This window comes from Asterias amurensis, chromosome 8 (assembly GCF_032118995.1).
Source record: "Asterias amurensis chromosome 8, ASM3211899v1".
Lineage (NCBI taxonomy): Eukaryota > Metazoa > Echinodermata > Asteroidea > Forcipulatida > Asteriidae > Asterias > Asterias amurensis.
Window position 1 is genome coordinate 18598818 of NC_092655.1, and position 12479 is coordinate 18611296.

General features: G+C 40.4%; 1 protein-coding gene across 2 annotated transcripts in view; it reads right to left on the minus strand.

Moving 5' to 3' along the window:
• LOC139940500 (mitochondrial proton/calcium exchanger protein-like) overlaps window positions 1-12479 on the minus strand; it is a 41306-nt gene that overhangs the window by 24358 nt on the left and 4469 nt on the right. For both annotated transcript variants that reach the window (XM_071936787.1, XM_071936786.1), the window contains exons 4-9: window positions 12126-12269; window positions 10775-10915; window positions 9757-9960; window positions 8594-8713; window positions 7968-8099; window positions 6994-7140 (exon numbers count right to left, since the gene is read on the minus strand). In XM_071936787.1, the coding sequence (XP_071792888.1) occupies window positions 6994-7140; window positions 7968-8099; window positions 8594-8713; window positions 9757-9960; window positions 10775-10915; window positions 12126-12269 (888 nt within the window). The remainder of the gene's footprint in view (window positions 1-6993; window positions 7141-7967; window positions 8100-8593; window positions 8714-9756; window positions 9961-10774; window positions 10916-12125; window positions 12270-12479) is intronic.

Sequence of the window (12479 nt, forward strand, 5' to 3'; positions counted from 1 at the left end):
ACCATTAATGACAACCATGTGGACACCATTAATGACAACCGTGTGGACACCATTAATGACAACCGTGTGGACACCATTAATGACAACCGTGTGGACACCATTAATGACAATCGTATGGATACCATTAATGACAACCGTGTGGACACCATTAATGACAACCGTGTGGACACCATTAATGACAACCGTGTGGACACCATTATTGGCAACCGTGTGGAAAACATAAACGAAGGAACCAGTCAGGAGGATGTACAACACACTGTTTAAGTGAGTGCTGCAGTATAGAATTATTGGCTCACTTGGACACAATCCTGCAGAACCATAAAATGTCATATGGAGACCTGAATCTTTACAAGATTGATAAAAATGGCTTTTCTTTAGTATAAAAATTTCACGAAACTTGATCATTAGTCCAAATTAAGCTTGGGCGATATCACGATATTATCGAATATTGCGATACTAGATTGGAAACGATTTCGATATCGGATGGATTTGGTTATAATCGAAATATTGATATATCGCGATATATCGCGATAATATATCACTGTCGATTAAGTATCGCAGTATCGCGATGTAATTCCTAGCTGAGACATCTTGCACCCCATAGGTTTGGAGTAAAACCAGAAGAATAGGTCATTAGAACACCTCTCTTATGCTACGAATATCTCTTCTACAACTTTCACTGGGAGTTTGAAGACTAATGATGTCAAATTTAATTAATCACGATCATATCGAATATCACGATATATTGTCTGCGATATATCGTGAATAAAATAAATCGATATCGCCCAAGCTTAGTCCAAATTAATAAAAACAATATTGCTTCGTAAATTTTGAAGGAGACATTTAAGCTTTCACAAGTAATACAAATGGTATGTTTTTGTTTTGATTGGTAACCTTCTACTTTTGTGTTTGCTTAAAGGAACCTGTTGCCTTGGATCGGACGAGTTGGTCAAAACAAAAGCGTTTGTAACCGTTTTTTATAAAATGCATATGGTTGGAAAGATGTTTTAAAAGTAGAATACAATGATCCACACAAGTTTGCCTCGAAATTGCGTGGTTTTCCTTCTTCTGTGCGAACTAACATGGTCGGCCATTTATGGGAGTTAAAATGTTGACCCCCATAAATGGCCGACGTGTTAGTCGACGAGGTAAAAGGAAAACCACGCAATTTTGAGGCATGTTTGTGTGGATCATTGTATTCTACTTTTACAACATCTTTCTACCCATATGCATTTTATAAAAAACGGTTACAAACGCTTTTCAAAGACCAACTCGACCGATCCAAGGCAACATGTTCCTTTAATGCAAAGATGTGATAGGCTGTTGAACAATTAACTGAACTGTGAGCGCAAAGTGTCAAAGCTATATATTGTGTGGTGGACGTCAGCACAATGTTACTGGGGAGATCAAAAATGGCCTTGGTTCAAAAAGTACACACAAAAACACAACAAATTTTATAAACAGACAAATTGATTAAAGTAACAAATTAATAAAAAATATCAAGTATAAAAAAATGTATCCCGAATGGATTTTTTTTCAAACATATAAAAATAATAAAAATGCCGCTCACAACGCTGATCCTCTAGTGGCATGTTATTATAATTGTAACCAAGATCCAGTTATTTTCTAGATTTGTTGTCCTTGTCCGCGACTAATAATATTCAAATTACTAACTTGACAGTCCCAAAAGTGCACTCTGCTGCTGGGGATCATGCATTTTACACACATGACCCATGTCTTTGGAACCATCTCCCTCATCAAATCTGTTCAGTTGAGTCACTTGAAGTTTTCAAGAAACATCTCAAAATATTCCTGTTCATTGATAAATTGCTAAGGACCATCCATTTCTTTAGCATTATTAGTGCCTTTACTAAACGCTTGCTGTATTTTTTATTTTATTTTTAAATTTTTTATGCAAGTCGCCTGACACACAAGGCCTGAAGGCCACTTCAAGGTGTGGGCAACAATTATTTTTTCCAGAGGCCGTTGCCACCTACATGTACCTGCCTACTCCTAGGGCTGAAACAGGGTTACCCCTTTCACAGTCCATACGAATGTAGGCTTGGGTATCATCAATTCGAAGCCTGTCCGGTAGAGCAGAAAGCACTACCTCTCCAATTTTATGTAGCAAGTGTCACGACCAGGATCCGAACCCAAACCCTGCTGATCAAACACCAGTGCTTAAATCCGGTGCTCTTAACGCTGTGGTAGTGTACATGGTGTATAGTACGAGAGTGCTCTATAAATGCCTGTTATTATTTAATATTGAAAAAGGCCAGTGATGCATCATCCCCGAAAAACAATCTTTACAGAATATTGTGTGTCCCCCCCCCCCCCCCCCCGCCCTAAAAAAAACATCTGATATTGTGTCCTACCGAATATCAGATTTTGCCATTGTCCATCTTCATTAGAAAACATCAATCCCTTGAGGGTTTAATTTAATTGCAATTAGAACGTTTTAGGCATAATGGGAGCTGTAGCTGGTTATTATGGCAACGCAAATTTGATCGCGCAGTTCAGGTATTCCTTTTAGGTCTGATCTGCGCACCATTACAAGAAAAAGAAGGACGATATTTGACAGAGGAAAAGTGAACATCAAAAGAGCAGGGTCTGTGAAAAGACCTGTGAGTGTGATGTGTGCACTGTTAAAAAATGCAAATGAAGAAGCAGATAGATATTTGAAAGAGGAAAAGTGGACATCAAAAGAGCAGGGTCTCTGAAAAGACCTGTGAGTGTGATATGTGCACCATTAAATGAAGCAGATAGATTATGATATTTGACAGAGGAAAAGTGGACAACATAAGAGAATGGTCTGCGCGAAGACATTTTAATCTGATCCATGCATCGCTGAACTAAGAAGACACTACATAATTGACAGAGGAAAAGTGGACATCAGAAGAGAAAAGACTCTGCAAAGATTGGTTCGTAGTCGGACATTCAAAATAAAGATGGAGGTTTCTACTCAAACATCACAGCCACTGGATATTTCTAACTCTGCTACATTCTATATGAGCTCAATTATTGGTGCACTCGGACTGATCAGCAATGCATTTGTCTGCCTGGTCATGCTGCGATATGGAAGCATCTTCAACTCCACAACCAATACGCTCATCATCCATCAATCTGTTGTGGATTTTCTGGGCTCTTTTTTGTTCTTGCTACGCCTTTTACTGATCATACCACCAACTAGTCAAGTACCGGATAACACCTTAGGCTCGCTGTACTGTGTACTCTGGTTTTCAACGTGGCCCCAGTATAGTATCCTCACTGTCTCTACTTACAACCTCGTAGCAATATCCGTAGAGCGATACTTTGCAACATGTCAACCAGTCAGACATCGTAACAGTTTCTCAAACCGTCTCGTCAAGATGATTATGGTTGCAGCTTGGATATGTGGCTGGCTTTCGCATTCTTACACGCTCCCCACCATACACAACATCAATGGAGTTTGTAAAATCATCTGGCCAAGCCGTATTGTCCAGATTGTTGTGGCTTTCTTCATAGGCTACAGCATTGTCATCTTCATCCCATTGGGCGTCATCATTTTTTCATACACCAAAATAATTTTGGAACTCCGTAAGCGTTCTAAAGCGAGGGTTGGTAACAACAACCAAGATGCAAGGAACATCCTGACAAGAGCCAACATTAATGTCATCAAAACTTTACTTCTGGTGGCAATCTTCTTCGTGATCTGTTGGACACCTGTAGGCATCAACTCTACACTGTACAATCTTGGATTGGTTGATAACTTTGTCAATCCAACTTTCGATGCCATCGTGGTGTTGAATCTTTGCGTCAATCCAATCATCTACTGCTTCACTTATGAGCGCTTTCAGAAACAAGTCAAAGTGATGTTGTGTGGTGGACGTCAGCGCAATGACAACCGTGTGGACACCATTAATGACAATCGTGTGGACACCATTAATGACAACCGTGTGGACACCATTAATGACAACCGTGTGGACACCATTAATGACAACCGTGTGGACACCATTAATGACAACCGTGTGGACACCATTAATGACAACCGTGTGGACACCATTAATGACAACCGTGTGGACACCATTAATGACAAACCTGTGGACACCATGAATGACAACTGTGTTGACACCATTCATGACAATCGTGTGGACACCATTATTGGCAACCGTGTGGAAAACATAAACGAAGGAGCCAGTCAGGAGGATGTACAACACACTGTTCAAGTGAGTGCTGCAGTATAGACGATGTGACCTCTGACGTCACACGAAAACCATAACATGATTCGCGCGCATACCGCCGGGCAAAACCTTTGTTTTGGCAGCCAACATTAATGTCATCAAAACTTTACTTCTGGTGGCAATCTTCTTTGTGATCTGTTGGACACCTGCAAGCATCTACTATACACTGTACAATCTTGGATTGGTTGATAACTTTGTCAATCCAACTTTCGATGCCATCGTGGTGTTGAATCTTTGCGTCAATCCATTCATCTACTGCTTCACTTATGAACGCTTTCAAAAACAAGTCAAAGTGATGTTGCGTGGTGGATGTCAGCGCACTGACAATCGTGTGGAAAACATTAATGAAGCCACAGGGCAGGAAGCAAATGCACAACACACTGTCATGACTGTATAGATTCATTGGTTCAGGAAACACTCAGGAGCTGCAGAACCATCAAATATCAGACATGTATGAAGACTTGAATCTGTCTAGTTGTATGGGGTGTCAAGAGATTGTGTATGTATGGTGGAGCTACATTTCTAATATCATCACTTCAAAGCCTTGGGTGTCAAGTACACCGCTGCTTACTCGCTGACAGTTTTGCGCATGTGCGAAGTTGTTGACGAGCGCTCTCTTGAGTCAAAATCGTAAACAAAACATAGCCTTTCAACCGTTGAAAACGATCTGGGGTCATCGCGATTTTGGACCAATTAAAAGCCAAGATGGAAAACTAAACATGAATATGCAATGAAGTTAGTTGCGATGGTCGGATTTTGAGTCGAATTGATCCTTCAAAATCTACGTAATGTGAATTTTCTTGTTGAGAAATAGACCTCACACGTAAGAAATATATAACAACTAATGTTTTCCACTCAAAATTGAGAGAGCAAACCCTTTGAAAACAATTCCCTGTTTATTTTTGTAACACATGACGACGTTCTGGTGAAGCATTTTTATCAAGAGTAATGTACACAAGCATTGGGCAATTGTCGCTTTTTGTGACGTGTGCAAACTGTAATAAATATTGTGCATTGTATGCGTTTGTTTAGTTTGTATGTGAAACATGTGGGCCGCGTCAGAAAAACGTTGGTGGAATCCCACTGATTTTAATTAATCCAGAGGGTTTGCTGCTATATAAACGGAATAATTTGATAGAATAATAATTTTCCTCTACAACAAACATTGTTTTAATATCAGGGAAATTCAATTTTACTCACAAACGCCAACAAAACTCATCGTTAAAGTCATAGAAACATGCACAAAACAGCGATGGGGTCACTGCTGTGAATAATTTATCTAATGTTGGACTTTCTGAAAATCTCACGCATGCGTAAAACTATTTGGCACTCGATGTAGAGCTCTGAACAGCGGTGAGTACAAATCAGTCTTTAAACTTAGTGGAAAGAAAATCTCACATTGAACTTCTAGCACCAAGATCGAGAAATGACACTGAAAAGTGTAATGCGACTGACCATGGAATTGCCCCGCACCATGTAGTGTATTGAGTGTGAGTGTGATTATTTTGAACTGAACTTGCTGATTGACAGGTAGCCAGAGACTACAACACAAGCATTATAAATGGCTTCCTGTTCAAGACTGCAGATCATCTTTCAAAATTCTCCTCATAATCCTCCACTCTCTGAATGGCACATCACCTGTATACATCAACGAATTAATTCAACGGTAACAGCCTCCCAGACAGCTTCGATCCTCAAAGAACATGCTCTTGAACATTCCACGTCCCTGGCACTCCTGGGGTGATCGTGGTTTTTCACATGCCGGGCCATCTCTTTGGAACAGCGTTCCACTCCACTTCAACTCAGACAAGCAGATAATTTGTTCTCAATTCAAAACACATCTCTTTCGGAAACCGTAGCTTTCAAACTTTGGTCATCTTTGTGTGTATTAGCAAAGCTCTTTTTTGTGCAAGGAGTGTCATCATTGACAGGACATGGCGCACTAGAAATGTTCAATATTATTATTATAATTACTCATTTACCACTTCACAGTGCACTTCTTCACCGCAGAACCTCAGTTAACTAGTACTTTATCAGATAAAGGAACAGCTTTGAGATCAAATATTAGTTCACATTAGAAAAACATGCCATTTGAGTATGTATCTAGGCATAAGTAATGAGCTTTTTAAAAGATGAACGTGACTTTTTTGTTATTAGTTGTCTATACTTGTTTATCTTATGCACATTATTACTTGTTTTATTATTTTATAGCTACATGTTTCACTCTGTCTTTGAACCTCTTGGGTTTTACTTGATCAGTTTTGTTTCCTGCTTTGCTTTGCTTACCTATTTCAAACTATCAAATAGCTAATATTTTTCCGATATCACTGTTACCAAAGCACGCATTTCTGTGTCTGTCCTTAAAAGGCAGTGGACACTATTGGTAATTACTCAAAATAATTATTAGCATAAAACCTTTCTTGGTGATGAGTAATGGGGAGAGGTTGATGGTATAAAACATAGTGTGAAACGGCTCCATCTGAAGTGCCATAGTTTTCGAAAAAGAAGTAATTTTCCACAAATTTGATTTCGAGACCTCAGATTTAGAACTTGACGTCTGGAAATCAACCCTCTAAACCCACACAACTTCGTGTGACAAGGGTACATTTGCCCCCCATAGTCAACCCCACTCCTCACAATAGTGCCACTGCTGCTCGTTTTTCACCAAAGTTTCCTCTGCCCATCTTCATGACAAATGAAGACGTACAGTTCTGAATTGAAAATTATTGCGACTCTAAAACAATACAAGACTTCGCCTTTTGAAGTCACTTACCTTTTTCTTCTCCAGTTCCTGTTGTTCAGTTCTCTCCATCATTTCCTTCTTGATCTCCTCTTCCTCCTTGCGGATGATGTTCAGCCTGTCCGTATTGTCCACCTTCTCACCCTCCAACTCGGCAAGTTTCACCTTGGCCTCCTCCGTCTGACACAAGATAATAAGACCCAAATTTGCATTTTACACAACAAGAACGAGATGATTCAACTATTTGTTCTCTTTCTTTTATGAGGGGGTTAATAATCAAAGGGTCATTATGATGGAGGGATTAAAGACCAAAGGGAGTGAACTTTATTTTGGTTTCCCTACAAGGGGTTAATGCCTGAAGGTCTTAACCTTCAAAGGGGGGGGGGGTGGGCTAATGACCGAACCTACAAGTGGGGCTAGAAACCAAAAGTCTAAACCTTAAACAGCGGCTACAGGATAATTTCAATATTTTAACTACTACCCTTTTTTGGCCAAACAGACATCGAAGATACCGATTTATAACCATTTTACGCTTAAAACTTGCAATTGGTTTTAAATAATTCAAGTCAAAAATGCACCTCTCCGCGCAGCTTTTTCAGCCGAGAGTCAAAAACAGCTTATCTGTTATAATGACCCCTTGACGTCAGTGGCGATTTTCCACTAATTGGGTTTGAACACAGTTCTCCAGCTTTGGCAAACATCATGATTCCTTTGTCGCGCAGGTTTGTTTGACCTCACGTTTTTCAGAATTTTGGCTGGAGTGTTTCGGGGAAAGGGTTAGGGTTAGGGTTAGGGTTAGGGTTAAGGTAGGGTTAGGGTTAGGGTTTTCTGTTTCACGTGGACTGCATCTATTACAAAAATGTAACAACTATATATTTCTGAGCATTCTGTAGCTGCTGTTTAAGGGAAGGGGGAATTAATGGACAAAGGTTTCCACCTCCTTTATGTCCCGAGGAACCACTACACATTCATAATGGCTCCTTGAAGCACTGACACCACCTACTTACCGTTGCCTCAGGTAACGATGCAATGGTTGCCTTGAGCTGGTCAGGGGTCGACAATGTCTCAGGGAGGAACAGAGTACGTGACAAGAGGAGTAGAGATGTGGGAATCTGCGCGCTGATATGAAGATCCAACCACTGCAAGGAAAAAAACATTACATTACAAACAGGCATTTATATAGCGCCCCAATAAAGATCGGAGCGCTTCATAAAAGCTGACATATAAATAAAAGATTCAAACAGGCAATGCATTGATACAGGAGATACAACAACTATACAAGCAAAATAATATATGGCATGAATACACACCCAAATAGGTTTTGAGTCAATCCAGGAGAAGAGTTGCGACTGGACATGTATCTCGGTTCTTGAAACAACCAATAAGTTCCAGAAATGAAAACTGACACATTTAATGTTAGAAGAAGTCTCCCAGAGATGCAACCAGGTGTTGAAAATGTGGTGACGTTTTGCACACTTATATTGTAACCACCCCCTCAGAAAAGTTAGAATTCTGATTAAAATGAGAAAAGTTGCATTTCTTGTCTCCTTTTTTATTTTTACAGCCTGGATTATGCAAAGAATATTCATAAAAATTGTTTGTTTTGCGGTTTGATTTTTTAGACCAAGCTTACCTGTTGTAGTTGTGACTTGAGCCTCTCTACTGGAACCCCAAGTGCCCTCATCCCACGAGCCTGGCAAGCACCCTGTAACTCAGACACATTCAAACTGTCTACTCCTTCCTTCTGGATCATCTAAAATCACAAACATAAAAACCCTTGCTATACTAGACCTTTATCATGCTGCCTCCATCTCGGTCATGTTCCTCGGATCCAATAACAATAATGAATGCTAATAATTATTTTACAAATAATAATAATAATAAATTACATTTATATAGCGCATAATATGAATTAACATCTCTATGCGCTTTACAAAACAACAAATTACAACAGAAATATACACATAAATAACAGAATAAATACACATTACAAAATTTGGAATTGAATCATTACCCCTATGTAAGGGGGAAAACAAGACAAAAACTAGTTCTTAAATAGTAGGGTTTTTAGTAGTTTCTTGAAAGTGTCCAGGGTTGGTGCAGCACGGATGTTGGATGGGAGTTGATTCCACAGGGTTGGTGCTGAAATACTGAAGGCGCGTTGACCATAGTGATATGTGTGTGCTCTTGGGACTTGAAGAAGTTTCTGGGACTGGGATCGTAGGGAGCGGGATGGGGCGTATGGGTGGAGGAGTGCAGAGATATACTGTGGTGCCATGCCGTAAAGTGCTTTGAAGGTTAGGAGTAGTACTTTGCATTGTGTCCACTTGTTTATGGGAAGCCAGTGTAGACTGGATAGTATGGATGTGGTGGAGGTCCGGGAAGTAGCTCGTTCAGTTACAAACAGGAGCCAGACTATTTTGTTCTTCCTGCTTCAGTTTGGTTACATTGATATCAATGGGAGAAATTCAAGATGGCTTCACCATGATAAAGCTCTATACATGACAGTGCTCTCCTTTGTGTGTTATGCAAGTTGCCAGAGCAAGGATAACAGCCACTCTTGGTATAGGGCTACAAGAAGAAACATTATTTAATGTGAAAAGAACTCAGGGGAGCTGAAGGCAGGAGTTGATATTCCTCTTAAAACAGTCTAGATTTAATGATGGAAGAGAAACATGCACCAGGCAAGGAGTTCAAAAGGGATGCCGTACGTGGAATACAACTTTTGGAATGGCTCCTTGTTGACATTTTTGGAGGATTTGAGAATGTCTGAGAGTTAAAAAATCTTCTTCAAACCTTATCATCGGCCATTAAGGACCTAAGTTGCATGCGGAGCTGGAATCGAAGGAAGTTGTTGGTCCCAACTGGCTGCATTCTCAGCAGTCGACACAAGGCAGTCAGCTGCGGACGATTCAGGCTGTCTAGCGTCAACTCGTCCTCAAACAACTTGGAGAACTTTATGATCTCCTCGTTGCTCGCCTGTTCGCCACTTATGCGGACCTACAGAAAACAAGTACAAAGAGATATATTCAATGGCTTACATTCCAAGTAAAGACCCCTTGCATAAGGGCACATCCCTGAGGCCAAAGGGAGGAAGATCATTGGTCGACAGTTGTTCTTGTGCATTAAAGTAAAAAATTGAGCCTGACCTCAGTAAGCCGGGGCGACTTGTGCGACTTGTGTCAAAGTCACATCTATTGATTGCTCAGTCGAGTCGCGACTACCGTTTTTCAGTTTATCGTGCTGCCATGAATAATACAAAAATCGTTGCGGCTAGGTGAACCCAGGACTATTCACGACAACATACTTTACTTTCGAAACAGAATCAGACATCAGTGGCACAATCCTTCAATTCTTTCAGCATGAACTTACTATATATTGCGCCTTCGGCAAACAATATGCCGCATTGTCATGGCCGAGTGGTTAAGAGCACCGGATTCAAGCTCCGCTGTTTGATCAGCAGAGTGTGGGTTCGAATCCCCGTTGTGACACTTGCTACATAAAATTGGGGAGGTAGTGCTTTCTTCTCTACCGGCCAGGCTTCAGACTGATGATACCTAAGCCTACATCCGTATGGACTGTAAAAGGGGTAACCCTGTTTCAGCCCTAGGAGTAGGTGGCAACAGCCTCTGGAAAAAACAATTGTAGCCCACACCTTGAAGTGGCCTTCAGGCCTTGTATGTCTGGCGACTTGCATACAAAAAAAGTTTTGTTTTTTTAAAGTTGCGACTATTTGAGGCGCGACTAGTCGAGAAGTACATTTCATAGTCGCCCAGGCTTAAAAATGACCATGAAATGTTAGTCTATCAATAACCTTTTCTATGAAGTGAGCAAACTGTTTTGCCCTCTCGGTTGCCTTGGGTTTCTTGCTCTGTAGTGCCGTGTCTTCAATAGTGTCTTGTAAGAACTTGGCCATCTCCAACTTCACCTTCAATTCTTGTTTCAGTTTCTTCTCCTGGAATTGTTGAAAACACAATTAAAAAAAAAGAACAAAAATAGCAAATTATCAGAAGAGAAAACAATTAGATATCTCAACTGAAGTTCAAGAAGCTTTAATTACGATGGTTGGTCCTTGTACTGGTGCCGACACACGGCAGAGTGTGGGTTTGAGTCTTGGTCTTAACACTTGTGTCCTTCAGGAACATACTAAACCAAAGCTGTAGGTCCAATGTGTTGCAGTTAGTGGCTTGACATTAGCCACTTTTCCCCCTGGCAATGGGCACATCTAAGAAGAAGATGTAAATTGGTAGAGGAACCTTGCACTAAAGCAAAAGCAAAGGCCACTACATGTACAGCAGTCACTGTGGGTGCTGTGGGGTATTTCAAGGCCTGCAGCAGTTGTAGTGTCCATTTACATTCTTTTTTTAAAGGCAGTGGACACTATTGGCAATTACTCAAAATAATTATTAGCATAAAACCTCACTTGGTGACGAGTTATGGGGGAGAGGTTTGATAGTATAAAACATTGTGAGAAACAGCTCCCTCTGAAGTGACGTAGTTTTTGAGAAAGAAGTAATTTTCCACGCATTTGATTTTGAGACCTCAGTATTAGATTTTGAGGTCTCGAAAAGCATTTAAAAGCACACAACTTCGTGTGACCAGGGTGTTTTTCTTTCATAGTTATCTCAAAACTTTGACGACCAATTTAACTCAAATTTTCACAGGTTTGTTATTTTATGCATATGTTGAGATCCACCAAGTAAGAAGACTGGTCTTTGACAATTACATGTACCAATAGTGTCCAGTGTCTTTAAGTTATGATAAAAGCCTGACACAAGATCTTACCTTATCGGAGAGTGACTGGAAGGTACTCGGCAGAAACTTTGACGACCAATTGAGCTCAAATTTTCAAAGGTTCGTTATTTTATGCATATGTTGAGATCCACCAAGTGAGAAGACTGGTCTTTGACAACTACATGTACCAATAGTGTCCAGTGTCTTTAAGTTATGATAAAAGCGTGACACAAGATCTTACCTTATCGGAGAGTGACTGGAAGGTACTCGGCAGAAACTTTGACGACCAATTGAGCTCAAATTTTCACAGGTTTGTTATTTTATGCATATGTTGAGATCCACCAAGTGAGAAGACTGGTCTTTGACAATTACATGTACCAATAGTGTCCAGTGTCTTTAAGCTATGATAAAAGCCTGACACAAGATCTTACCTTATCGGAGAGTGACTGGAAGGTACTCGGCAGCATGTTGGGAAACAGCCAGAGAGCGATGGGTAATAGAAACTCCATGAATGGGATGATGATGAAGACGGAGAAAGGAACGATGCGGAATAAGTCCGACACAGTGCGAGTAAACTAGAGAGATGGAGAAAAATTTAAAAAAATGACAATTCATAAATAGTGATTGATAAAATAATTAACAAGGAAGCCTGGCCTCCATTGGCCCTGGTCTTTGCCTTGATGCCCCTTCAAAAGTTTACCATTACTTTTTAGATTTGTCAATGGAAGTGCCCTTCACAAAATGAAAATGGCCTTGCCCTCTCAAAGATGAAATTCCGGACCTAT